The following is a 27,424-nucleotide window of genomic DNA, read 5'->3' as shown; positions in this document are numbered from 1 at the left end:
ACTGTGGTAACAGACCAAAAAGTGAAATTTTATTACGGAGTGTCACTTTATTACTGTAACAAAATGAAGCAAAAACAGGCTGAAAAAGTAAATGGTATGTACACAATTTAGGTAAGTGTCCTCTGGATCCTAATTCCTAAAACTTCTTCCACCAGCAGGAAAAAGAGAGTACTTTGAGTAGTCCTGCTATGATAGGCAGCGTTGAATTCAGAGCTCTCATTATGCAGCTAAGTCAGTATTACATATTGTCTTCTAGCAATTAAAGCAAGTCTTAATTGACCATCTTCTACTTTTATTGTGATGGCAACATTTTTTGGTGGGCATAAAAGAAAGAGGCAGATAGCTGTCTGCTGGCTAGCTAAAGCTGGTACTGACTGCTCCTTCGTGCTTTAGATTACTGCATAAAGCTGCCCCTTCACAAGTAGTGGCCCCATCCCCTCATCTCCTGGAACAGAATCACTGTTAGACTCTTGTACAAATGAGACACAAGCAGGTAAGGACAGCTGATTATCTTGGCACCTTATAGTTTGTTATATTACTTCTGGAGAGAAGAATAAGCTAGAGCTGAGTTTGAACTTCATAGGTGTGAAATGTGTTATGCTGCTCTTGCATGAAGCTTGCAGTACAGGCTGTACTCTACTCCTACCTGCTTTGATCACTGTTATTTAGCTTCTGATTGTCTTTGCTTCTCTGCCCTGAGAATTTGCAAGAGTTCCTTCTCTCATGTTCCTGGTAGCTGCAGCATACTGTCTTCCCCTTATCCATTCACTTTCATACTGGAGTGCCTTTCAGTCTGCCTAGTGACAAAAATAGTTTATATGGGCAGAGTGTCGCCAAGTGGCTTGTGGCCTGTGTCAGCATTATTTATCAAGCCATTTACATACCATTTCTTTGTTTAAAGATGCCAGGAGTAAGGGGATTATTGGAATATTGTTAAAAGGAATTATTGTAATGTATGATTAGTCTGCACCCTACTCCTCTGGCCCAGAACACTGAAACACACTGGCATGTGCCTGTTTCAGGATGGGGCTGCTTGGGATAATTCAAAAAAGGGGGACAATAGCTTAAAGAGGACTGGAGATAGCGTATTCTTGAGTTTTCGTACCTTAATGGTGCTAATGGTGTCCTTTTGTTCTTTTCTTATTCCCCTAAGGTAGCACTGGATGAAAGAATGGGGCTATGTGAGTTTCACTAATTATAAGTTAGAGCTCTGTATTTGCATTTGATTTATAAGATTATAGGGCTTGTCCATACTTGCTATTATTCTGAAATACCTACTTGGTTTTAATTTCACAGCTTGGTTTAATAACAACTTACAGCTGTAGGATATGTCCTGTCACTAGAAATCTGTGTGCTGCTCTGCTCCCAGGCACTGCCCTGTGTGTTCTGCTTCTGTTCTAGCACAGTAAGATTTGGAACCACGTGGCCTTTCCATTCTTGCTGCAGTGGTTACTGCTATAGCAACAGCTGCTGTCTTCTTTCATGTCTTCAGAAAAGAATTTCTCACCTTTCTGAGCAAGTCCTGCTACACTGCTGCTAAGGAATGCAACACCCTTGTGCATTCAAGTGGGAGAGACTACCAGCTAAGCTCTCAGTCTGTCTTTTTCCCCAGTTTGAGCTGGAGATGGCTTGAGTAGTTTTTTAAAGGGAAGACTTAAGACTATAACTGACTACAGCATCAGAGTAACTCACAATCTCTTTTGCTATTGCAAGATTAAGTGTCCTTGATCTGGAGGCTTGATGATTTATGATTCAAATGTGGAAATCATTTTGTAGCATAGTAATTACATGTCAGACAGCAATAACCATAATTGTGTGGTTGGAAAAGAAGGTATTACTTGCTAGGATTCTTTAATGAGTGTAATAACACCTACTGATAGTGAAATTTATTCAACCTCACACAACTGATGCTTTATAATCATTTTAGCCAATGCTCCTATATATGAGTAGTGGTGATTTTTTTGGGAGGGAGTTTTGGAGTTTGGTTTGGGTTTTTTTATTTGTTTTGTTTTTGTTTGTCTGTTTTTGTTTTGGAGGATTTTTATTTCTAAGACTTGTATATAATGTGAATGTTTCCTACTCTAAAACCAGCAGAAATCTCTTGGCTGCTGTGCTACCAACCCTGCCTACCAGCACTCAGGGGAAACACACTCATAGTAAAATGTAGTTCTCCATAGCATTTGAGGGTTGCCTTTTCTTCTCCATACAAAGTGCAATGGTGTCATCTGAGCAAGGACAGCAGAGCAGAGAATTAGGGGGGTGGAAAGTCTCAGTAAGTTTAGAGACAGAGAAGGCAGTAAAAAAAAGTTTTCTCCTTGGGACCAAGATGGGTTTTGACAAGGAAATAAAGTGCTTACAAAACAGAGTTCTAGACTAGGACAGACCAGTCTTAAAACTACTCCAGTGTTTTCCCTGGGTTCTTGCATGAATGCTGATGCAAACTGTATTATGGTCCAACTAATGTGTAGAGCATCAAACTACCAAATGCATTTACTTCAACTCTTGGTGTTTCCAGTGTACCTGAATCTGTATTACACTGCTCCAGGTGCAGACATGGGTTATTTCTTTACGTGCCAGATGTAAGAATGTGAAGGCAGTCAAAAAGAGCAGAAGTAAAAAGATGAGATAGACAAGTAATTAAAAAAACCTACTACAATGATATGTTCATTCACTTAGTCCAAAGCCCTTAATGAATGCAGTCTGTTTCTTCATGCTCATGTGACAGACATTAATATTAGCAGTATAGTATAAAACAGTAATACAGGAAATACAAGCACAGTTACCAGTTCTCTTAAGTTTTCAGCCTGTGTCTCACACATCCTACCTGCATTTGGGGAGGAACAGTGCTCACTAATGCAGTATGACTGCAGTTCTGCTTCTACAGAACTGGAGTATTTCTGCTGCCAACTTGCACAAAGGATAAAAAGTTTATTCTGATTGAGCAAGACATTGCTGCAAGTTTTACAATCCCCATAAAGTAGAAAAGCAATCAGTCTTTAAAATTAGGCAATTTCTTTATTAATTGTGGAAAAGTCTCTCTTCCCACCCAATCCCTTTCTGCCATTGCAGATCTAATACCTACCAGTGAATTGCATTTAATCACTGTTGATAACCACTTAAAAGTCAATGTCCATGGAATCAACTCAGTAGCAGCCAGAAAGCAGAAATACTGGTTTTTCAGAGATAACCTGCTCCGAGTGTCATCAATGAGGTCTTGTTCCTTCCAGATCATTGCCTCTCTTAATCACATGGCCTAAGCCTGACCATGATATTGCTCTCTTCCTACTTTTCATCCTTTTCCCATTCTTCCCACCTTCTTTAACAGCAGCTTTCAAGTAACTATGGCAACAAGGCTAGGAATTTTCCACTTATTCATTTTGTCTGAAATCTGGGTCATGTCTTTCTCATTAAATGAAGCTTGTATGGAAATAACTAGTCCAAACCAGCCTTTGATGCAAGAAAAGGCAATAGCAGTTACAGCAGCCACTTACATGGTGTATTTGGTATTGTGTTAGAAAAATGTAAAGGTACAAAGTAGACCACTTAGAATTTGGAAAGTATTTCATAATTTTGATAGCATTTAGTACATAACTTATTCGGGAGAGAACCACTGCTGTTACTTGCGCTAATTGATGTTGATTTATAGGCTGATGGAAATAATTTCATATTGTATTTCTTGTCCTAAGGTATATAATTAACTAAAGGGGTGCCTTCTCATAGTGATGTATGATACTAGTAGCCTCTTTCATGAGGAAATATGGTAGTGTGAAATCTTAAAGGTGTGTCTTGACAGGACAAGATATTAATCTCCTCTAATCTGTTACTGCAGTCTGACTGGATCTGAGATCACAGTTTCAGGACAGAAAGATCTCCAGATTTTGAATGGTTTCAGTGCCAAGGGAGTAGCAAGATTACCTCAAATGTTCCTGTCTTCAAGATATGGATATACCACATCTTGTTGCATGTGATGACTTAAAATCCTAAAACAATTTCTATGTTTGTTCATGGGGAAGCCATGCAAAGGAACAATTATGATTTTTGCACACACTCGATACTATGGGTCACCTGGAAGCAAAGCAGAAAGCACCGTGATCAGTAACCTGTTACTTTGTGTGTCTTACACTGTAACTTGGTAAACATCAGCATCAGTTCTCAGTCAGATTATTGTTAGTAACAGGACAGGATTCAAAGATTTGCCAGGGTACCCAGCAGTGTATCAGCTGACCAAGCGTCTGCACTCCCTCATCTGAGTGTATGATGCCACACAGAGATGAGTTCACAAGGCTGTTTGGTACTTCCTTGCATATGCGTTGTTTTGTCCACGGGGAGCCAATAAAGGCTTTTACCTTTCCCTCCAAAGTTTTGCAATAGCTCCCAGTGTTCCTGTGAATCACACGCACCTGGCTCCTACCAGGCACCTGCCAAGCACACTGGGAAATAGCTCATCTGCAGCTGGCTTGTGTATGCCTCAGTTTTCTACATCAGAGACCTATGAATGAGGTTATATTGTGTTACTGGAGGAGTGATGACTGGATCCAGAAAGGTTTAGAAGCAATAACCATGAAGCTGGATGAAGCCACCATGTGGCCTGTGACTTAGGCTGCAGACAAATTAGAAGAGATAGATTTCCTGAAGTGAGGCATAAGGAAAGGGGATACCTTCTTCAGCTTTTGCTTCCTTGTTCCTTGTTTTTGGATCACCACTACCTGTCACTGTCAGCAATGCAGGTTTGTTGGAAGATGTTCATAGTTGCATTTTCAGGAGCACAGGACCTTTCAAAAGCTACAAAGGGCATTCGTTCCACACTGTTAAGCTCCCTTCTCTTCAGAGGCCTTCAGAAGCTGCTGCTTTGTATAACGTAAGATGTTTGCACCATTCAGCAGCATTGAGGTGGGGTCTCAACACGTGGAATAGGCAAGTCCCCAAAGCAGCTCTACGTTTTGTTTTCTACCATGCTCCTAAGTAGGTGTCTGTACAACCATTTGTTTAACATTCCTTATAACCCCTGACCTTAACCTTTCAGCAGTATTCATTCAAATATTCCATTTCCAAAGGTAAAGAATGCAAAGGTGGGGAGGGATAGAGGACACCAGAGCCCTACATATGACCAGAGCAATGATAGAATTGTTATTTTTGTGGAATAAGTGTTTACAGCTGTTAGAGCTACAGGACTGAAGGGTACAGACACTGCTTTATGTACATTAAAATTATGCCACCAACTGCATCAATTCAATAAGTTGGCTGAATTCACACATTTTTCAGGAAGACAATCTTACTTAGCAGATTTTCCAGTTAGCTTCAAATTTAGGTGCAGATACATGCAAACCAGTAAGGTCAAGAATCAATGAAACTTGTAAGCAAACTGCACCATCCCTTATGAACAGAGAATCTGAGGCTTACAAATCCATTAACATTGTCGTCATAAAAACAGAAAATACCTTCAGATGTGGTAGGTTTGTGATGTAAAGGCATAATGATACTTTGTACCAGCTATTTTGACTTGTGTTAGCAAAAGAATTACCTTTTTGGAAAAGCAGAGTAATTTTTTTATCCTGATTTAAATTGCCTGCATCTATCCATATATCTATGGATAGATTGGGAGAGGGGGAATTTTTCATATTTTGTTTTCACATATGCTTTGGAATTGAAACACTTCTGTAACAAATCATTTTGTTACAATTTTGGGGGTTACTAAGAAAGATGAATTGTGCATGCTCAAACACACCCTTCATATACCCTCTCCGTTCTTTTTCCCCTTTCTCCTCCCGTTCTTCCAGGATCATGGTTATGTTGTTCCCTTACACCCTGTCCCCTCTGTGCAGGTCCTCGCAAGGTATGGACAATGCTGTCTGGCTCAGGTGACATTTTGCTGTTTGGTTACTTTCATGCAGCCATGCCTGCAAGTGTTTCTCCCATTATTAATTTTAGCCTTGGCCTAAGATGATGAGATGTCAACGGCCTGTCATCAGGCTGGAAAGGTGCAGTTTGTGTCCAAGTGTTTCACCTAAAAGTCAAGGTAGGAGGCACATGGGAAACTTCCTAAGTGTGTGTGGGGAGGGGAGGTTTCTGTCCTAAGGGCCTCACTGTGGGCTCTGCTGCCCGGGCTTTTATCAGGTTTCATTTGCACAGCAGCAGGTTGCACAGCCCTTATCACCCATGTCTCTCTTTCCTGCCCCAGCCCACACTGCTTCCTGCCGTCACTTTGCATGTGACACCTCGAGCCTTTCCTCTAGCCACCAGCCACATTCCCCCTGCAAACGACTCAGGCCAGTGCTGAGGTGTTGGTCCAAGGGCTGGTGACACAGCAGACGCACACATGCGGAAACAGCCCCAGAGGACACACAGGATCAGCGTCTGAACAGAGCAGGACAGGGAAGACTCACGTGGAATGACCAGGCTTGAAGAGGGCGGGGGATGCAGTGCTGCTGGGAACGGGAAGGCAAAGCTTAGATACAGGGCAGCGTGATGGCCTCTGCCTCATCCCCTCCTCCAGGGCCAGAGTTTAACAGACCACACAGCGCCGCACTGGAAATCTCTGGAAAAGGATGTTCATACCTAATCCCATTTCTCCATATCCCACCCATTCTAGCTGGAAAACACCTGCCTTGCTCACAAGCGGGCGCTGGACGCCTAGGGCACCCCCAGCTTAGGGAGGGCCGGAGCGTGCCTGCCGCCCGCGAGTGAGGGACCGAGCGTCCGGCCCGCCTTCACCGTGCCCGGGCAAGGGCCAGCCCAAGCCGGACAGCGCCCGGAACCACGCCGTGCTCCAGCGGCATGCTAGAGCACTTGGCACAGGATCGCATCCAAGTGGTTCTTGGACATATCCAGAGAGGGAGACTACACAACCTCTAGGGACAAATCTGTTTCAGAGCTAGGTCACCTACAAAGTAAAGTTCTTCCGCGTATCCAAGTGGAACTTCCCCTGCATCATCTGAAGAGCCAGGCTCTGCTCGGTGATGCCAAGCAGCAGGACCAGGGGCAATGGGCAGAAACTGATGCTCAGGATGTTTCACCTGCACAAGGTCCCCCAGCACCAGGGTGTCCCAACGCCGTTCTACCGGGGCCCTGCGCACCCGCGGTGCCGTGTTCTGTATTCTCTGTTCTGTGCCCCGTGTTCATCGCAAACCACGCTGCTGTGCCAAGGCCGATTCCGCGGCTGGCGATGAAGCCGGGCTCAGGCTGCAAAAGCCTTTCTCCCTCCCCGGTGCCCCCAGCGAGGGCTGCACCGGGCCCGCGGCCGCGCACACGGCTGGGCGCTGCCGCCCGCGCTGTCCCGCAGTGCGCAGGCGCGGTGCCGCCGCCGCCTCGAGGCGCGCGTCACTTCCCGGTTGGGCCGGCGGCCCGCGGCGGAGCGCGGCCCCGTCCCGCCCCATCCCATCCCGACCCCGGCGCGGCCCTGCCCGAGGAGGGCCGGCATGGAGAAGCTGCGGCGGGTGCTGGCCGGGCAGGACGACGAGGAGCAAGGACTGACGGCGCAGGTACGGCTCGGCCTGAGCCCGCTCTCCCTTCCCCTTCCCCCGGCTGGAGCCGCGGCCGGCCCGGCCCGGGGTCCGTGGCTCCGGCGCTGCCGTGATCCCCGCGCTGCCTTCCCCTGTGCCCGCCTGCGCACACCCCGCTTCCCGGTGCCCCCCCGCCCGTGTCAGAGCGGGGAGAGACGGGCAGGCAAAGGAGAGACCAGAGTTTACGGCCTGCGCCGAGGGACGAGGGCTGCGGGCAGCGGGCTCTGCCCGAAGGATGAGTTTTGGCCAGTTACTCTTGGGTGAAGCTTTTAGCTATGTCGGTGGCTTGAGGTCCTTCGGTTTCTACAAGGTTTTCTTGTGCTTAAGCGGGGAGTTTGGACCAGATAACATACTATGCTCCCTTCCAACCCACTGAGTCTGCGATTGAGTGTAAATTGCTTCAGCATTCCCTTAGCCCTTGAATTTGCAGAAACAAAGGTTTTCTTCAAACATCGTTTTGTGTACATTTTGCTGAAGTTACTTTTTGCCCTTTACTCCTTAACTATGGCTTATTTTTTCTATTTCCTTCCTACTATCTTCCTTATTGTCAGCGGTTCTTTTTGTTTTGTTTTTACTGTGTTTGAAGACCATGCATTCCTGAGAACGAGGTTAAAACAAAGCTGAGCATGCTTACAAAGAACCATTTATTCCTTTAGCTCCCACTTAATTCATGTGACTGCAGGTCAAAGTGCCGCACATCAAGGAATATCTTGCTACTGGTTGCTACTTCCAGGGTGCTGGAGCATGGTGAAGGAGGCTGGAATGTAGCTGGGGTCTGAGCTGCAGCTAACAGACCGTGGGGAACCAGCACAACCTGAGCATAGCTGGCATAATATTAGTTCTAGCAGCTTGCTGCTAGCATGCTTCACTTCGTTTTGCACTGAGTTGCCATTGGTCTTCAAAGGTTCATGAGTCTGGTCTCTGCCACAGCAAAACAGCTAAATTCTGTCCACTGATTTTGAAAGCAGTGTAGAATCTGTGGCCTTTCACACCAGAACTGGCTGCCAGCATTTGGGAGGAATGCTTCACCTTCTGCTCTTCTCAGGATTATCAAAGAAATTCTTACGTTTCTGTTAATCTCAGTTCAGTTCCAAGATAACTGATTCTTCTGCCATCACCAGGCACATTTCATGCAAGGCACGTGATAGTGACATAGTTTTCCTTTATTTGATGCTGCGTTAGTTGTTTTAAGGTGCCAATCAGTGGATAAATGCCTACATATTTAATGCTTTTATATTTGAGTTTTATATCCTGAGAACTGAGCTAAAAATGTGTTTAATTTATTAAATGTCAGTAATTGAACTACATGGGATATCACTATTGCATGTAATGATACTATTATAGCCAGAAAAGACTTTAAATTAGAAAAATCTGCCTGTACTTAAAGCCTGTCTGGTATATGATAGAAGAAAACTTATAAATGTGTCTTGGGTGCAGTGCAAAGGAGCTTCATGCTGAGATGAACCAGAAGGATGTCTAAAATAAATACCCCTTGACTTAAAAAAAAGTCAGCTGTTTAGGTCAGGCAATATCTCAGCTGTATTTTTCTCTCAAGGTAGTAATGCGCTTGTAGAACAGTAGAAACCAAGCCTCTCTTTAGAGAGGAAATTCATACGTGACATTCACTAAAGCTAGAGCTGAGTGGTGCTGACTATTTTTAAATTGTGTGTGTTAGAGCAAAAAAATATGTGCACCCATGCAGAGAGGAGCACTTGGTAAGAGGTGGGGCTGTGAAAGAAAGTGGAGGTTGCGTGTGTGTAAAATCTTCAGCTGTTTTCATGATCTTTCTGGAGACGACTCATGTGTTTGGCTGAAAACAAAGGCCCTCTCTTTGGAATATCTGGTAGTTGTGTAATAGCTGGTTCATGTGGTTATAATGGTTATAATACGGTTCATGTCTGCAGATATCTCTGTATTCTTTCCCTTGATGTTTGCAGAAACATAATGAAGTCACAAGTTATTCCTACTAAGTAGAAGACAAGTCTGTAATGAAAGAATTGTGTGATGATTCAGTAAAGTCTTTCTGTACTTTATAAAGTCCTCAGATGACCAGCTGTTGTTTCTTGCTGCAATTAGATCCATTATTTTAAATATATTAGGAAAAAAAAAAAGAATTCATTACGAAAAGGATCAATAATAAATGTAGCAGTGTTACGATATTTTCAGGGCAGCATTATGATGTTTAGTTTTATCAACACCAAAACTTATGTAATATCAGTCCATATGACACATTGAATGTTGCATGACAGCTGCTTAAAGCACTCAACAAGATTTCAGCAAAGAGGAATAGGCCAGGTATTTCTTATATTTTTATAGAAATTTTTATGTTACATTTCTTATAGTTCATTTCTTATGTTATACTTCTTGTATTTTACTCTCAACTGCTGATAGAAATAAATATAATGAGGCCTGTTAGGGAAAGATGAGAATATATCTCTAGAAATATTTTTCTCACTATAGCTTAGAAACTCAATTCTGCAAATATACTCAACGTTTCTTTGCGTTTTCTCCATTACTTGAACATTTATCACTGAGGAGAAGATGTAATTGTTAGTTTCTGGAATAGTAAAATAAAGTGGTTCTGGTTTTTTGTTTGCCCACATGGAAAATATTACAAGATCATTAATATGTAGGGGGAGCCTAGGTGGATGTTCAGAGCCACAAGAAATACTTTTGATCAAAAGCAGGCTTGTGGCTTATCATTCATATAGTTTATTGTGTGTCCATTGCAAACTGATCAGCAGTGATGCTGTTACTGACACAACTTGTGTATCAGGCTATTGCAAGGCTGTTCCTTTTGTTTCAGAAAGTCTCCATTCCAGATTCCAGTTTCCACTTACGGTTTCCTCTTGATTTTAGGATGTCTTGGTCGTTCGTTTTATATACTATTAACTTCAAATAGCCTGTGAATAAAAAGCTTTGCTTCTCGCCCAGGAGTTTGGCATTAAAGTTTAGCAATAGAAAACTAAGGATTTCCTTTTGTCGATTTCAGTTTAATTTTTCTTGTTAGAAACAAGCTGATGAGCAGTACAGCAAGACGGGTAAGTTTTACAGGAACTCCCTTGTGTCTACTACTGTGTAGTTCTCCACAAGAACTACAGATGTGGGACATGCCTGGGAGTCTTTTCAGTCTCCTAAGTAAAAGCTTTTGCTAATGCAAATACCACAGACTGCAGTGACAATTCTTTTTATCTGAAATCTGGGATTAGCTGTATAATTCATGTCAGATACACAGAAAGAATCTTCATCACCTTTGTGTTGTTTCCTGCTTTTGTTGCAAGGGCAGCTTAGACTTCCTTTTTTGTAGGGTTCACGGTCTGTGAGAGCATAAGCTGTTACCTCAGGGTCCCTAGTGTAGAAATTACTGCCTGCAGCACGTGTGGCAGGACACGTGCAGTGTCAGAACCTCGGCTTCTAGAGTGAGCCTGGCATTTTAGCACAAGCTGGTGTCTGGTTTATGCAGCTAAAGTGTGTATCTCTAATTCACCTTTTGCAACATGGTGCTGAAACAGGCATCTTGGAAAGGCAATGAGTTCCATTGCTTCCATGAAACCCAAAAAGTATAAATTGTAGAATATCCTGACTTGGAAAGGACCCACAAGGATTGTTGAGTTCAGTTCCTGGCTCTGCACAGCACGATCCCCAAGAGTCGCACCATATGCCTGAGAGCATTGTCCAAATGCCTCTTGAGCTCTGTCATGCTGGTGCTGTGACCACTTCCCTGGGAGCCTGTTCCAGTGCCCTACCATCCTCTAGGTGATAAACCTTTTTCAAATATCCAACCTAATCCTCCTTTCACAGCTTGAGCTGTTTCCTCATGTCATGTCTCTGGTTACTGCAGAGGACTGATCAGTCTCTGCCCCTCTGCTTCTTCTCCTGAGGAAGCTGTAGACTGCAATGAGGTCTCCCCTCAGTCCCCTTAGGTATTAGGGACTAAGAAAATGCATTACCAGATCCCCAGTTTCAGGATTTCAAACACTGCATTTAATAGGTTCAGCTTGACAGCATAAATGGTGACATCATTGGGAATGGTTGGAACGGTGAGCCTTCATTTTAATACCATTTAATGTATTTACTTTTATTATTACACAGAATGCTCTGGCAGCCCTCATGTCACAGCTTATCCTCCTGTAGTTCATGTGCATATACTGACAATCATTTTTTGAGAGTTAAATCCATAAAATTTATCAAACTTTTTGGGGTTTGTGGTATTTTTTGCTCCAAGCCTTTGTGTGGTTCTCTTATTGTCCTGGTTTTATTTTCACCTCTTAACTGTAAGTTAAATGTAAACGGAAAATTGTAAATGAAGATAAGGCTGCTTTCTAATTTATTTGAAGAAGGAACTCTCCTGGTAGTCACTTCAGGAGCACTGTCAGATAATAAGATTAGAAGAGCAGTAAGTGGCAGCAATGAGCCTGATGCACCTGAATAAAGTATTTATCTTCATTCTTTTCCTATTTTCTAGGCAATCTGAAATGTGTGGTTTTGGTTTACTGATATTATTGGCCTATCTACACCTCATATCTGAACACAGATGGAAAGGATTTTTATTCATTTTTTTGTGTTCGTGTGGTTTGTGTCTCGTGTTTGTTGTGATTAGTTGCATGAATAGGTGTAACTAAAGGCATGATTGAAATCGGTGTCTTCACCTATTCCTACTCTTCTTAAGGATGCAGGCATTCAGGATTCTGACTATCAAATATGATTTAAAATACTGATCCATCATTCAGTTACTGCTTTTGTCTGTTTCTTTAATGCATACATAAGGATAAAGTGTTGGACCTAACAAGGTAAGCTGCGTCTTCTGACCCTTGGAAAGTTCTGTCATCACAGCACCTTTTTGTGTGTGTCCATGTGGCAGTTTTTTATTAAAATAGATACAGATTCTTCATTTGTACAGATGTGAAATTGTTCTAAGCAGCAACCAGATTTCCTTGGTTAGCTGACCACTGCCTAAAAGGGAAATTTCTTAAGAGATAAGGAGAAATATGATACTCATTGGCTGGGGAAGGTCTATCATGTATATTTGATTAATAAGATTTTATTAAAATACCTGTTGACTAGATGACAAGAGACCAAGTTTGCCTGTGACATCTGAACAAATAGGAAAGTTGTTTTTTTTTTTAATGTTGTAATTTTATGTAAGTTGAAGCAACACTTCACTTAATAGGCCAGTTTAGAACAGAAAGTACATTTAATTGTAGTGACCTGGAGTAAGATGAAATGCATTGTTCTTACAACATGGGTGGAGATGAGCTGAGCATATCTAGCAAATCACTTCTGCAGAAAGAGGTCTTTCTGCCAGACACATGGCCCTGCCTCTTTCCTTACATCAGCCCTGCTGCTTTTCTGACAGCTTGCAGAGCTGGCTTGGCTCATTAGCCAAATCATCAGAATAGAAGGAACACTAATTCTGTTCTCATGCCAGGAGTTGTGTCAGGTAGCTCAGTTCATTAGATTCTGGAGTCACTCTGGAGAAGCAGGAAGTGAAATATTCTCTTTCAGCAAGTTAGCTTAGTCTGATGAGACAAACTGTGTTAATCTGCCTACACCTTCAGGAAGGTAACTGTAATTCAAGTTGTAATGCTTGCAGTGGATACTGGTATTAATATGTACAAAAGATCCTCTCTAGTAACAGGAAAACCTGTTAATATCTACATGAACCTAGAGTGTTGCACACTACCTCTGCAAATTGCTGGAAGGTCCATTCATTCTTTTGATTTGGTACAATTGTGACTATTTTCAATTGTGTGGTGATAAAAAAAATCTGTTTGAAAGTGAAGCAGCTTTTCTTGCATGCCAGGATATAACTTTATGGGTTTTGTCTTTTTTGTTTGATTGTAAATATGTTTCCATATGTTCCAGATTGATAATGTGATTTTGTAATATGAAAGAATTAATACACAAGCAACTGTTAAGCAAGGCAAAATCATTATTTCCAGCTAAAAATGATTTTATTTGAAATTAAGGATTTCAGTGGTAAAGAAAAAAATGTCCTTTAGATTGTTCTGAACTGGTTTTGTAATATCCCCTTTTCCCTCTCTTCTTATTAAGGTCCTTGATGCCTCAACACTCAGCTTTGGTACTCGAGTCAGGTGGTTTGCCATATGCTTTGTTGCTGGCATTTTGTGTTCTTTTCTTGTAAGTAAAGTTGGTTTTTTTTCCATGTTTGCTTTATTAGTGTTCTGCAGTTGAACCTTGTTCATATTCCTACTTTATGTGTGTGATTCCATGTTTGCTTTATCCTGCATTCTAAATTTTGTATGCATTTATTTAACTGGACATTAAGTGTACAATGGGCTTTTGATCTCTAAATTATTATTTTGGCCATTTTTACCAATTACAGAAGAGAGTACTTTTACTGTAGCATAATATATTTTCTTAGTAGAAGGTTTGAACACTTGACAAAATATTTTGTAACTGCTCTATTTTTGTAACTGGTATATTACAAAGGAGGGGTGTACCTGTCTTATTTTTATTCTCTCCAATAAAAGGAAAAAAGATAGGGGAAGCTTGAAAAGTTTTTAAAGGCTGAAGAAACCACAAGTGTATTATGTCACACTCAACAAATCAATAGATGACAACCATGGTTGTGTGTTGACACTTGAAAAACCTACTGCACTTGTGGTGGTTTTACAGTCAGCAAATCATTTGTTTGTGCCTGAACCTTAGGGGCTGTCAGGAGTCTGAAGCCTGCAGTTAAAAGTTGGAATCTATTAATTGCTTGGCTCTGTCAAAATCTAACACAAGTACCTTGTCACCATGGCCACTAGTTCATAGCTACCAAATCTGACCATATCAGACTCCCAAACTTAACCAGCCTAGAAGTAAAGTAAGGCCCCTGATGGGGCAGGGACGAGTTGGATCCAGACCCAAGCAGGCTTCAGGCCATCGTGTTCGATCCAGAAGGCAGACATGTCACTGTTCAAGGAGCTGGGCAGTGCTAAAACCTCAACCAATAAATTCTCTAAGCATGGGAGTTTTGAATGGACTGTATGAGTAAGTTCTAAACAATAAAACAGGGCTGCTTTGATGAAAAAGAGGGCTCGAGTAGTGGATTCTGTCTCCCACCCATGACCTGCCCATAACAGTAACTTGCACTAGAAGGCAGTTTTTCAGCTGCATGGAAACTCCCAGAAGCAGCTGAAAAAACTTTGGGGAAGTCCTCCCCTTTTCTTCCTTCTCTCTTTCCCTTCCTCCCACTTCCCCCCCACCTTTCCTCCCTCCCTCTTTCTTCTTATTTTCCTTTCTTTTCACCACAGATTTCCACTGAAATTTCAATTGATTAGAATGCAGTTGCTTTTTTGTTTGGTTGGGTTTTTTCAGGGCACAGTGTGCAGATCACACTTTGTTTTGCTTCTAGTGGAGGCTCTATTTAGGCTCTGAGAGGCTGAGAAAATTGGGTCTGTACAGCCTGGGGGAGAGAAAGTTGCACGGAGACCTCATAGCAGCCTTCTGTTATCTGAAGGGGGCCTACAGGGAAGCCAGGAAGGGGCTCTTCATTAGAAGCTGTAGTGATAGGCTAAGGAGTAATGGGTACAAATTGAAAACAGGGATATTTAGGTTAGATATAAGGAAGAAATTCCTTATTGTGAGGCACTAAAGCAGGTTGTCTGGAGAAGTTGTGGATGCCCCATTTCTGGCACTGTTCAAAGCCAGGCTGAAGGGGTCTTTGAGCAGCCTGGTCTAGTGGAAGGTGCCCCTGCCCATGGCAGTAGCAGTTGTATCTAGGTAATCTTTAAGGTTCCTTTTCTATGATTCCTTTTCTCCCTGATCATCATAGGGAACTGTGACCAGCAGAGGGCTTTGGATTTTTTTAAGTTCAGTGGAAAGAAGAGATATCTGAAAGGAAGAGTTCTAAAATGTTTCTATTCAGCTTCAGTGTATTTAGGCTGCATATCCAAATGGCTGATGTGAGGAGAAAGGAGATGGTGAATATTAGTGCAGCTTTATGACATTTTATCTTGTGTGTAGAGGTGTAGGATGTACACAGGGGCATTGTAACAAAAGTGAAAGTATTGTGAAATAGGATATAAACACTACAAATAAATGTGTTTAATAATATATACAAACATTGCCTAGTTGTAAAAATATCTAGAAATCCGGTGAACCAACGCATTGTTTGCCAGCAGATGGCAATAGAAGCTGGGTAGTGACTGCTGCAACTCGGAGTGTGCTCTGCTAGTGTATGTCAGAATGATGGTCTTCATAGTATGAAGTTGTATTTATAGACTATAAAATCTAAATATATTGAATTAACTAGATGCAAACATACCAATAACCTGTCTTTTATAGGGAACAGCATTGCTATGGCTCCCAAAGGGGATCAAACTTTTTGCAGTGTTCTACACCCTGGGAAATATTGCTGCGCTTGCCAGGTATGATTTCTTAGTTACTGGTTTTAGAAAAGTACCCTCCTTTACAGCTATATTTCCATCTGCTTTTATTCTAGAGTGCTGTCTATGTTGTATATAAACAACATTGTTTTATATTGAATGCTAATAAGAAAAACTTGTTCGTTTTACAGTTTTGTTGTTTATCAGTTGCCTGTTTGTGGACACATCATAACTGCTATCCAAAGTATGACTAACAAATTTCTAGCTGAATGTTTTATACTTTTCTATTTCTTTTGCTTTAGGGTAAATTTGTGAGAAATTTTTTGAATGGGGTTTTTTTAGAAATTAAATATAAGCAGCTTTTCTATTAATTGGTTTGGGAAAATATTTTTTTGGAGAAAAGTGGAAAAATTTGTTTACTTAATAAATATTTATAAGCATAAAAAATGAATAATATTAAACAATAAAATTTATTGTTGTTTGAAGAGCTGGAAAATTCAGAAGTTTTTTTTGTGGGGTGTAATTTGGCTTGCTTAGTCTCTTATCAGTCCCTCTGGTGCTGGAAAGTGCCGAGGCCCAGGCCCCGATGGGCCACAGGTGTGAGCTCCTGGGGTTTGTCTGGGTTTTTAGTCTAGTAGGTTTCAAGAGATTTAATAAAAAGGGAACAAAAATTGTCTGGGGAACTTCTCTGCTTCAGCTAGCCAAAAAGTAACTAAGCTAAAAGAGAACTCTGTCCTGCTGTCTGTCTGTGCTGCAGACAGTGTAGTCTGCAGAAGGATGTGGGGGAGTTTGTATTGTTCCTGAAAATTAACTGAGTGCTTCTTCTTTCCCCACCTTTGCTCTTGGAACTAGTTGGTGCAGAGCTTGATATCCAGCATAAGTAGAACAGACAACTGGGGATACAAACATTATAAAGTCACTCTAGGACAACTTTTTACAGCTAAATCCTTCTGCTGGGTACAGAAGTACCTTAGCTTCAGGAGGAAGCTGGTTGTCTGCCCTCTGTGTGGATAGTTTGTTACTAGAAGGAGCTTTTTTTTTTGCTTTTAACAGAGAGATCATCCTGTTTCCAAGAAAATTTTCAAAAAGGAAGCGTTCAGGAAATCCTTGTTTTGACTGTAAGGCTGAAGGCAGAATCTAAATTTGCTCATAGTGTATTTTTAAACTCTCTGGTCCTTTGAACTGTTCCACATAACAGTCCTAAAAGATTTGCAGAAGGGGGCCTTTTAAGATTGAAAACTTCCACAGCTTGAAAGGCACATAAGAAACAACTTAATATCCATAAGGTATTTTCAATTTCTGTTTGTCCTCCTTCTCTTATTATCTTAGTGTAGTTGAGGCATGGTCATGGGACTCAAACCGCATGGAGTCTGGTCTTGAGTTACATGGACACTGACTTTAAGTAACTTAACTTTTGAGTCAAAGCATTGTTAATCTGTTAGAACCCAGGTAATGTGACATCAACTTGGAGAAAAATGAAGGTACTGCTTTTCCTCAACAAATTTGTTAAGAGACAATAATGTCTATATTGACATTGAGTCTCAATTAGAACCATTCCACCTCACACTAAAACAAGACAAAAAGTTAATACTTTTGGGTAGGCAAAGCTACATGTTTGCCTTTCTCTCCCTTATCTTACTCTTTATTCTTTGTTGTTGCTTTGGCGTGAGGTTTTTTGGTTGTGTTGTTTTTATCTGGTACTTTGTTTTCACTTTTTCAAATTAAATGAGCATTTTAGAAACTTATTGCTAATCAAGTCTAACTGAGTTAAGAGGAAAGTTTTTACAGACTAGTATTTCTTTCAGGAGAATGCTGAAAAAACTTTAGTCTGCACTCCAGCTAAAATTAGAAGAAGAAAGAGGCCCTTTTTCCTTCAGTAGTCCTTTTGGATATAAAAAGCAGGCAACTGTGTTCTAAGAACAGTAGGAAATGACAATGAAGTCCCAAATTGACAAGCAGATTTAAACTTTTCCAGGCTTGTTTCAAGTCTGTATCTAAACCAGAATGTAATGTTACCACGCTTACTAGCCTGTTTAGTCCCCTCTAGCTTGTTTTTGCTATTGTTTTCTAACCATGAGCATGAAAGCAATGACACTTACTTGATTATTCTCAGGAATGATGAGTGTCTCTCCTACAGAATGGTGTATCTAAAAGAATTATTCTGTTTAACTGGAGGATGTCTAGAATTCTTTTCCAGCCTTTCTTTCTGTTGCATATGGAATCTCTTCTTGTCTTTGGAGCAGCTCTTATGATGTTGATCTTCTCAATATGAATCAGACTACAAACAATGCATTTTGCTTTCTATATTCTTTCTGCCTATTTTATGTGGCCAAAACTTAATTCCTTTTTACCACTGTGTTTTCCTCTTCCCAATCCTTCTACTAGCTAACTAATATTTTCTTCTAGTTCGTCACATCCCCCGTTTTTTTTTGTCTTAATTTAATTTTATGGCTCAGCAGACAAGATGAAAAAATATTGAGAAAAAGTTAGTTTGAAATGCAGTGAATTTAAAACTTTTCTTTTTTTATTGTTTTTTTATTGAATTGTGAAAATTTCTTTCCATTTAGTATGGGCATTTGAGGTCTGTCTGCATAAGATTAAAAAAAAATGAAGGCGATACATGTGCAAAGTTGCTGGTAGGAGAACATTTTCAAGTGGAAGATTGAGTTCTATTTACTGCCTGGAATGTGGATTCCCATATTTGTTTTGTCATAGAAGGTTTATGATTGGTTTCAGGAGGAAGCTCTAACAAACTGTTTCCTGCTTTATAGGAAAGGAGCTAGACTAGGTTTTCTGCTCTGTAGTAAAGCATTCAGACCACCACAAGATTACAGGCATTTTAACTCTTTCATTAAATTGTTGTGTTTTCTACAAAGCAGAATGACAAGGAAGAAAGAGACTCATCTTAAATATTTGAAGCCAGAGAATTGCTTCTGAGGTTGTGAACTCTTAGTTCAGGTGGCGTTTCTTTGCATAAAAAGGTACAGCATGTGGTGTTCCTGATAGTTTTCATTCACCCTTCAAGTTAACTAGAGTAGAAAAAAGTAGGATTAATACAAGCTGCTGAACTTTTTCCTGCCTTTTTGCTTGCTGAGTTTGACTAAAAGAGATAGAGCTTCTCTGTAATCTTGATTGTAGCTACTTGCATTCTTCCTGGGTAAAAAAAGTTACTGTTAAACAAAAATTTTCTACAGCAGGTTTGTCTTTGTAATTTTGGCATTATTTTGGCAAGCCAGTTGCTATAACAGCTTCAACACAAAATTCATTAGACTTCAACTTGATAACTCTGCTATACTTATAATGTTTTGTTTTGGTAATGTAAAAAGCTCTAACCACTACATTTGTTGCCATTATCTTTCCTGAAATCTTGGATATGATCTCATTTACTTCTGCAGTTTAGTTTTTCTCTTTTGTTTTTTTTTTTTTCTATTATGGTGCTTACCATCTTAAAATAACAATCAAAACATCTTTGACCACCCACCCATCTCTAAATTCATCTAGAGCTAGTTATAGTTGTTCAGTCTCCCCCCATGTTGTATCTCTTTAACGTGGTTTAAATTTCGCTGTAACTGCACTGCTTTCTTAGTCATGTTTTATAATGCCATTTATAAATGGCATTCAGCACCATCAAACAGATTATTAGTGGAAATGTCTTTTCTTATTTTGATTAAAGAGTTCATGAAAACTGATTTGCTACTGTGCTCTTCTGTTATTCCTTAAAATATATCCTTGTCACACTCTCTCCTCTCTTATCTCAACCGATATAAGTGTTCTTGTATTTGCCTGTTACTTTTTTTTCACTATGGTAATATTTTGGAAAGAATTTCGTGACCAAGGGTGAGTCATTTACTGTTTCCAGGGCTAAATTCATGGAGTATTTCACCTTCTGTTCTAGTTAGTCTCTGTTGCTAAGCACTGAAATATCTTTTTTTAAAGCCTTTGTAGTCATTTTTCTGTTGGAAAACTGGTTAATTAGCTACTGTCTTTTAGAAGGAGTTATCTGAAAGTGATTTACAATTGTTTTATTTTTTCTCCCCTATTAGTACGTGTTTCCTGATGGGGCCAGTGAAGCAACTGAAAGCAATGTTTGATCCAAAACGATTAATAGCTACGATTGTGATGTTGGTAAATATACTGTCTTTGTTTCCTTTTATTGAAAAGTTTTCCTTTGGCCTCAAAGCTAAATTTGATGCTTTTCTAGAGGGAGGTTGTTTCTCAGTCTGCCTCTTCCTTCTGCAGAGAAATGACAGTCAAGCTGTTAAGCTCTGTATGTGACAAAGATCATCTAGCTCCTTTCTATAAACATTTGTGGCTTTGTTGTTTATAATTTTTTAATTAATTATTTGGAATGAAATGTTCCTACAAAATATTTCTTAGTAAATGCTAATAGCAGATTCATTCTTTTTAATTTATTTTCTAAAATATTTTCGTCAAGAGCAAAGGGAGAGACTGTTTTAGCTACTGTGAAAAGTCAGTGGCCACCAAGGGTAACTTGACAGTTGTTTTTTGGCTTCAGCTTGATCTGTAAAGTGGTACAGCACTTTCAAAGCAATAGAGAAAATTAATTGATTTCCCCAGAGTCTGGGAGCCCACATGTTCAGCTTTGAGATTCTTTGTGACATCCCTGGATCCTTTACTTCCATGACCATCATTTTTTTCTTCCAGGAGGATGATAAAAAACCTTCTCCCCAGTATCAAAATTCCAATTCCAGAGCTCTATATTAGGTGGTTAAAAAAACTTTCTTCCCTTGCTGCTTCTCTGTTTAATACTTTTCTCTCTTGTTCCTATTGATTTGTTTCAACTTTTATTTTTGAGATGTAGTTGTCTTTCCTATTCTCCGTATCATATAGCTTGTTTTTCTAGTTTAGTGGGTAACAAAGTCTTTAGAATTTCTTTCTGGATGGCTGTTATATGGAGGTTGCATGTTCTTCCTCTCACACACCCACATAAAAAAATAGTTACAAATCTCATTTACGAAGCTTACATTTGCCACTGTCTTTTGGGGAACTCACTTGATCATTGCTTGGACTCCGAACTTTGTTCAAGAGGTTTAGTTTGTTTTGTTTGAGTGTTTTTGTTTTGTTCTCTTTTGTTCAAATGTCCAAGAATATCTCTAGTTCTCCTAGAGTCTGTATTTGCTGAGCCTAAATTCTCCAACACTTTACAGCTGTGGGCTTTTTCCAATGAAACTGAGAGCCTAAGCCAAACACTTAAAACAGCAGGCACAAAAATCATTTTGCTCTGATGATCCTGTCATCCATTGTGCTCAGACATGGTGACAGAGAAAATAACTCGCTTTGAAGGCTGCAAAAACAAAACACATCAGGGAAATGGAAAGAGAACAGAGCAGAGCAAACATCACAGACCTACCTGTGCAGAGAGGCTACCAGCAAAGTTGGGAAAATGAGAATGAAGGGTTTCATCTATTAGTGAACATGAACATTGGATAAGAGCTAAGACTTCTAGTATGGAAATTTTGGTAAGACAGAGAAGAGCTGGTAAATTTAAAGTTTTGAAATCTTTGGATGAATTTGACTGGTTTAATCCCCCAAAGCTAGAATTGTGAGCAGTTCAGGAGTCACAAATATGTTTGGAAAATTTCAAGAGTGTGTTACTTTTCTTCCTTTCAATAAAACACCAACAAATTTTTTTTCCAAGTGAAAATTAATTTGTAGTTTTATTCTGTTTTGTACTATGTGTGATGAGAAATGGAGGAAGCCAGATAAGATCTAGTGGAAAGGTTCTAAGTGATGGTTATGCTTGCACAAATGGTGTGATCATTTGGCGTAGTAAACCATATCATTGTAACCCTCCATCCAAAGTGTTTAAGTACCTCAAACAAAGCTTCATGTGGGCTTTTTCACTGTACTTTTTGCAGCTGCTCCCTAGTGGACTCTTTATTAGTGTCAGAAGATGAAAAAGCGCTGGCAGATGAGGCATAGCCTATATTTGCCAGATCCTGTAATTGAGAATGGATGTTTATAATAAAGGGTTGTTTGTAATGATGCACACATCTCTCTTGTGAAAGACAGGTGTTATGAATCAGGTTCAAAATGATAGTGTGTACTGGAATAAGAGAGTAGCGGTTATCAGACTTCTTGATTCCTTTCAATAAAGCTTCATCATCTAAGCCCACTTTTTTAATAGAACCAACATGTAGGGGTGCACACACCGGCTTATTCTCCTGCTGATTCCTCAAGTCAACTCCTGCCTTGTCTTCCTTTCTAGACTTGTCCCAGCCCTTCTGGCCATGCATAACTCATACTGTGGTTTGAAAAACACCATGGAGTTCATCATATAGTCACTGTGCAACAGCCTTTGGCTCTGCTTGTTTCATAAGTCAATTTTCAAGTACTGTTTGCCCATTGTAAACATGGAAATGGCTACTGTACTTACTTCATTGTGTATTTGAGTATTCATTCTTTTTTTCTTTGTCTTTCATTCTCACCCCAGCTTTGCCTGATATTGACTCTGTGTGCTGTATTCTGGGTAAGTGAGAATACTATTTTTCTAAAAAAGGAATCTCAATTGGTTAATTTATTAATTTTATTGTAGCTTTAAGAGGCAGTTCAGTAGTGGAGGAAAGGTGAACTCGTGTGGTGTTTCTGCTGTTGGCTGCAGTTGAGCTTAGGTGGAGTGATGTGCCTTTAAAGCAAATACATCCTTTCATCCACCTGCATGTGATGTAGAACAGAATGAAAAATCTAGAGCATCAGGTTCAGTCTGCAGACTTGTAGAATAAAATCTAAGAAGAGCAAGTTCAAATATTGTTTTGTTTCAGTGATGAAAATATTTCAGAAGATATCAGAGAGTGTATAGCCATCTTTAGAAGCCATGGATACAGAATATTAAGCTGGTTAAGACTACAGAAAAAAAAAAATGTATCTTCAAACATCTTGGTTGAAAACTAACTGTAGTTTCATTCCATAGAAATAAATAAGTCGCTGGAATGAACTTCCATATTTGCAGAAGTACAGTGACATATTAACACTGATGTTGCTAGGTGTTTCCAAAGCTAGAAAAGGTTTACATAGCATGATGATAATGGAGAAATGGATAAAATGAATGGAGAGTTGTTGGGAAAGAAACAGCAAATTAAGATAAGGAAATTTAGGCATTGTCAGTTAATTCTTGATTGAACAGTCTGTGCTAGTTGTTTGTGGTATAGACTGGTGTGGTGCAAAATGAACTAACTTGCAGTATTTGCTTTATTTTTGCTTAGTGGAACAAAAAAGGTTTGGCGATGTTATTCTGCATATTGCAGTTCTTGGCAATGACCTGGTAAGATTCTTAAAATTCCTTTTAATTTCTTCTTCCTGCCCCTACACCCGCATGATTATAAACCTCTATATATATGATTCACATATAAAAGTGTGCCCAAATGCTAGCCTCAATCTGTTTTCCTCAGCTAGGTTGTGTAACTCCAGCAAAATCTATATTCAATCATCTTGCAGAAATGGTAATTCGAAGTATATTCTGCAACGTGTGAACTTATCTGAAGCCTTATGAAAGGAATATATATGCAAAAAAAATTGTCATGCTTTTTCTGTGTTGTAAAAGTAACAGTATAATCTCCTCTTTTTTGAATTCTAACTGATTTTTCATTTCTGAAGTGAAAGAAACTGAAAAACATTTTCATAGGGTATGTCCTGCTCCAGGAATATACTGGGTAAAGAGTGGGTGGATGTGAGAGGGTGAACTTGGTGCAGCAGGTGCTGTGTGATGACCATGAGCATGCTCAGGGGCTGAGTTTGGCAGTGTGTGAGTGCAGTCAGGTGAATGCTTGCAGAATTTGAAGAGAGGTTGGAGAACCTGGCAGAGGTTCTGGAAGTTACTGCTTTTTCCACAGAGAGACACGATTTGTGTCCTTGTCCCAGGTGAATTATTTGGTGCTCACTCTCATGCAACCCAAAGTGACCACAGTTCTTGCTTGAACTTGCCCTGAATACACAGAGTCTGTACTGAACGTGGGTCTGAGGACAAGGAAGCATTTGTTCTGGACAGGGGGACTGTTGGGCATGATGCTAGATAGAGGGAAGACCTCTAGCTCTGACTGTGCTCCGTGTGTTTGCAGCAGACAGTTCACATTTGTTAAGTGTCCTAGGGTTTGATCAGGCTGGGCATGAGAACAGAACACTGCCTGTGGAGGCTTGTGAGAAGCAAGTTTCAGAGAATAATAGAATTGTCAGCTGTCTGAGTGTCATAATTGTGGAATATTATTCATCCTACAGCATGTATCTATATTTTGTTACATAAATAATATGATTAGATGTATATTTGCATAGTAATTTAGATTGTCTTTTAAACTGGAAAAAGTGGTCTCTATCATCTTGAATACCATTTTCCCAGAAATCTCTGTTCCTTATGGATTTGGCAATAGTAAGTCTGTTTTTAAGTTCATGTGCAATAGAAGTTATGAACTACATTAAGAAAAAAGAAAAAACCTAACCAAATAAAGGAAAAGTAAAGGACCAAATGCTTGTCACTATGTTTAGTTCTTGTCCAAACATGTCATCTTTTCTCAGGTAAGCTTTAAATTCAATAGATAATCTTGTTTAAAATTTTGTTGCAGCAGGTTGCTTTTATTAATGCTGGGCTGAAGTGAAATAATTTGGTTCTAGGAGAGACATGAACACTCTGCAAATATACTTTTTTCTTCTTTTTTTCAGGTATAGTCTGTCTTATATTCCTTTTGCAAGGTGAGTCTGCACAATAATTTCCATCTTAACAAAAGTTAGTTACCCTTATCCTGGGGAGGGCCAAAAAGTACTTTACATATGTGGAAAAATATAACATCCTCCCTTTAATTTTTAGAAAATGGCATAGCTGAACTTTAAAATCATGCTTAATATTAGCTTTAAATAGAATTACAATACAATTTTTTAAAATAAATTTCTTTCTAGTTTCCACCACCGAAAATTAATCAAGGTTTTGTTTAAGTAATGTCTCTGATGATTTAACAATAGTGATGCAATAGTGACTTTCTGGTACTAAAATTAAAGGTAACTTATGGATCTGAGGTCCTAGTTAAAAGCAAACAAACAACATAGTGGCAGCTTCTATTTCTGAATACCTCCATCATTTTTAGGAGGGGCCAAGGCAGTTCTTTGTCTTTACTTTCATTCTGGCAAGCTCCTCTTTTCTTTCATTTTTGTGTGACAAAAAGAGAATGAAAGCAGACCAAACACATAGTGTAAACACATGCAAGTAATCAAATATAAGAATCTGTTTTTACTATGATTCATGTAAAATTCAGTTTGGTCTTCCTGACAGTGGGTTGTTTTTTAAAAAAAATTAGGCACTTTCTTATCATTTAATGCAGTTTGCTGTAGTAGAGATGTTGGGAAAAAAGGTACAAAGTACAGTCTATCCCTATCATCTGGTATTTTCCTGTAGCATCACCAAAAAAATCTGTATTTAAAGCCTCAGATTTCATCTAGGAAGGATTTTTTTTAAGGTTGTCGTTGATGATTACAGCGAATAAAATAACTGAACTCAGACTTCAAATTGTCATTTTACTATTTCTGAGAACTCAGGCTTACCCACTCAAAAGTAGTATTCTGAATTCTTACAGTTCCAGTGGCTATGAGACAGTCTCAGTAGGTTCACTCTGTCTTTTTTTTTTTTCTTTTTTCTTTTTTTTTTTAATGGCTTTCTCTGTAGAGAAAGCAAGTTGAACTTTTGATTTCTCTGACTTTTTCTACCCTACCAACAGTACCTATAAGTTCTGGGCAGAAAACCATTTGGTTATATGCATCAGTTAATTTCTTTGGGTTTATTTATCTATTAGATTTTATGAGCCAAAGAACTGAATTTTATGCAGACTGCTTTTAGTAATACTGTGATTTCTTTATCAATTACTGAGTTGTTTGCTTTTGTGTAGTGTTATCATAAATTTGTTCCTAAATTTATTTCCTTGCCTTGTTGTATAGACTGCTTTTCTTATGGGAACAATTACCTAAACCATGCTAAGCGCTAAGTGATTAATATTACGTCATTTGTTTAACGTATGCATTTCTCTTGATTTCATGAGATTATCATTCCTTGGTTTAACTGTATTTATGGTTTGCTCTTCAGAACATTCTAGTTGTCCATGGGTTTGTTGGGGTGGGGGATTGTTGGTTTCTGTTTGTTTTTTTTCCTAAATTAGTGATAGCTCCTCTGTTGGTGTGGTAACAAAAAGCTCCACCAAACCAAACCCAAATGAAAACAACAAATGCAACAAAACCAAAAGCCATACAGGGAAGTGAATGTAAAGAGTGATGATAGTATGTTTCTTTATTTTTGAACCTGACTAGCAACAGAATACAAATCCCACTCCTTATTATATTGTTACTTTTCTGGGAAAAGAAAAAATAAAGGAGACTAAAGCGAGTGATCTGAATGCAACAGTCAGAAAACAGTTTATTGTTGACTGAAAGAGGGAACCCTCCAGATCTTCCAAACCTTAAGGCTGAACCAGCTCTCTCCATCCTGCACTGTCAGTGCACACTTCAAAGCCTTCAGCCTGTGCTTTATTTCCTGCACTGTGATGCTCCAGCTCCAGTGTGGCTTGGAGTCCTGGCAGCTGTGCCTTGCTGGGCAGCCTTTTGAAACTGGGCTCTGCCCTTTGCTCAGCCTCGCAGTGTGCTGCAGAGCACTTCCTAACACTGTGTCTGCATTTCAGCATGGCCTGCAATGCAAACAGCATGGAAAACCCTTGGCACTGACCGGGCTCGAGCCTGGGCTTTAGCTGGTTTGGTGGAGCCACTCACACCCAGATCCTGCATTTGATCAACTGTTGATATCTGTCTTTAGTTTCTGCTATATTTGTAATTGTAAATAGGTAATGGTTAATATGTACATAAACAAAATAACAAATATCTTAACTGACTTTTTTTTTTTTTTCTTTTCTTTTCTAAAGGGATGCTGTGATTAAATGCTTCTCATCCTGCCTAGGGTAAATTAAAACCAGGAAACACTGGCTGCTTTAAAAGGCAACATTTTCCTCTGTAAATTTTGTTCAAAAAACTCTAGTTTTCCATTTCTGAAATACCAGTAGCAATTTAATATTTGCCTTGCCTTTTGCACTTGGGAGATTTAATAACTTTTACTAGAAACAGTTTTTAAAATAAATTTGGAGAATGATTTGTGTTTACCCTGGAACTTCCAGGTTTTTTTTTAACAAAGTACATTTAAATACTTCATGCAGAAGTACTACTTTGTATCCAGTAACAGTTTGTTCCCCAGTGGAGGCAAGTCACTAAAGTCTGGGTAGTATGCATAAAGATTTCATTTACAGTTCTGTCTAGAACTTGCAATGTGCCATTTATGTTTGTGTATATTGCCCTTTGTATGCTTTTCCAAAGACAAAGTTTTATAAACATTGTAAAGATTTGGGAAGTTGTAATTAACTGCTCCGTTGAAATGTCTATACATGTGCCTTATGGAAAAAACTTAATGAGAATGTGAAAGGTATGTTTAAAACCTGTTGGATTTTATTAAAAAAGTTGTATTTTAAATGTTTGGTTTTTTTTAAAAAAAACTTTCATACCTACTTATGGCTAATGTATAGATGAGACTTGTGAAATAAATTCATTTTAAAAGTG

At 39.5% G+C, this 27,424-nt stretch overlaps 1 protein-coding gene across 2 annotated transcripts; it reads left to right on the top strand.

The window, feature by feature from the left end:
- The first annotated feature begins 463 nt into the window (after positions 1-463).
- Positions 464-27,424, top strand: SFT2D1 (SFT2 domain containing 1). 2 transcript variants are annotated; one of them, XM_033512646.1, is made up of 8 exons: positions 464-493; positions 13,554-13,640; positions 15,795-15,877; positions 19,879-19,960; positions 22,290-22,325; positions 23,059-23,117; positions 24,506-24,535; positions 26,740-27,424. In XM_033512646.1, the coding sequence occupies exons 1-8, from the start codon at positions 479-481 to the stop codon at positions 26,777-26,779; spliced, it is 432 nt and encodes a 143-aa protein (XP_033368537.1). In that variant the 5' UTR covers positions 464-478; the 3' UTR covers positions 26,780-27,424. The 2 variants fall into 2 exon arrangements, with proteins under 2 accessions (XP_033368537.1, XP_015478280.1); XM_015622794.3 differs by lacking the exon at positions 464-493 and adding an exon at positions 7,324-7,478.

Source organism: Parus major, chromosome 3 (genome assembly GCF_001522545.3).
Source record: "Parus major isolate Abel chromosome 3, Parus_major1.1, whole genome shotgun sequence".
NCBI lineage: Eukaryota > Metazoa > Chordata > Aves > Passeriformes > Paridae > Parus > Parus major.
The sequence above is the reverse complement of the archived record's forward strand: the minus strand, read 5'-3'. Positions and strand labels throughout refer to the sequence as shown.

Excerpts from the sequence above, each read along its gene's own strand:
- SFT2D1 (XM_015622794.3), top strand. The coding sequence starts at position 7,416 with ATGGAGAAGCTGCGGCGGGTGCTGGCCGGGCAGGACGACGAGGAGCAA. Across the intron at positions 13,641-15,794 it reads GCATTTTGTGTTCTTTTCTT|GGAACAGCATTGCTATGGCT; the intron begins GTAAGTAAAGTT and ends TGTCTTTTATAG. Across the intron at positions 23,118-24,505 it reads CAGTTCTTGGCAATGACCTG|GTATAGTCTGTCTTATATTC; the intron begins GTAAGATTCTTA and ends TCTTTTTTTCAG.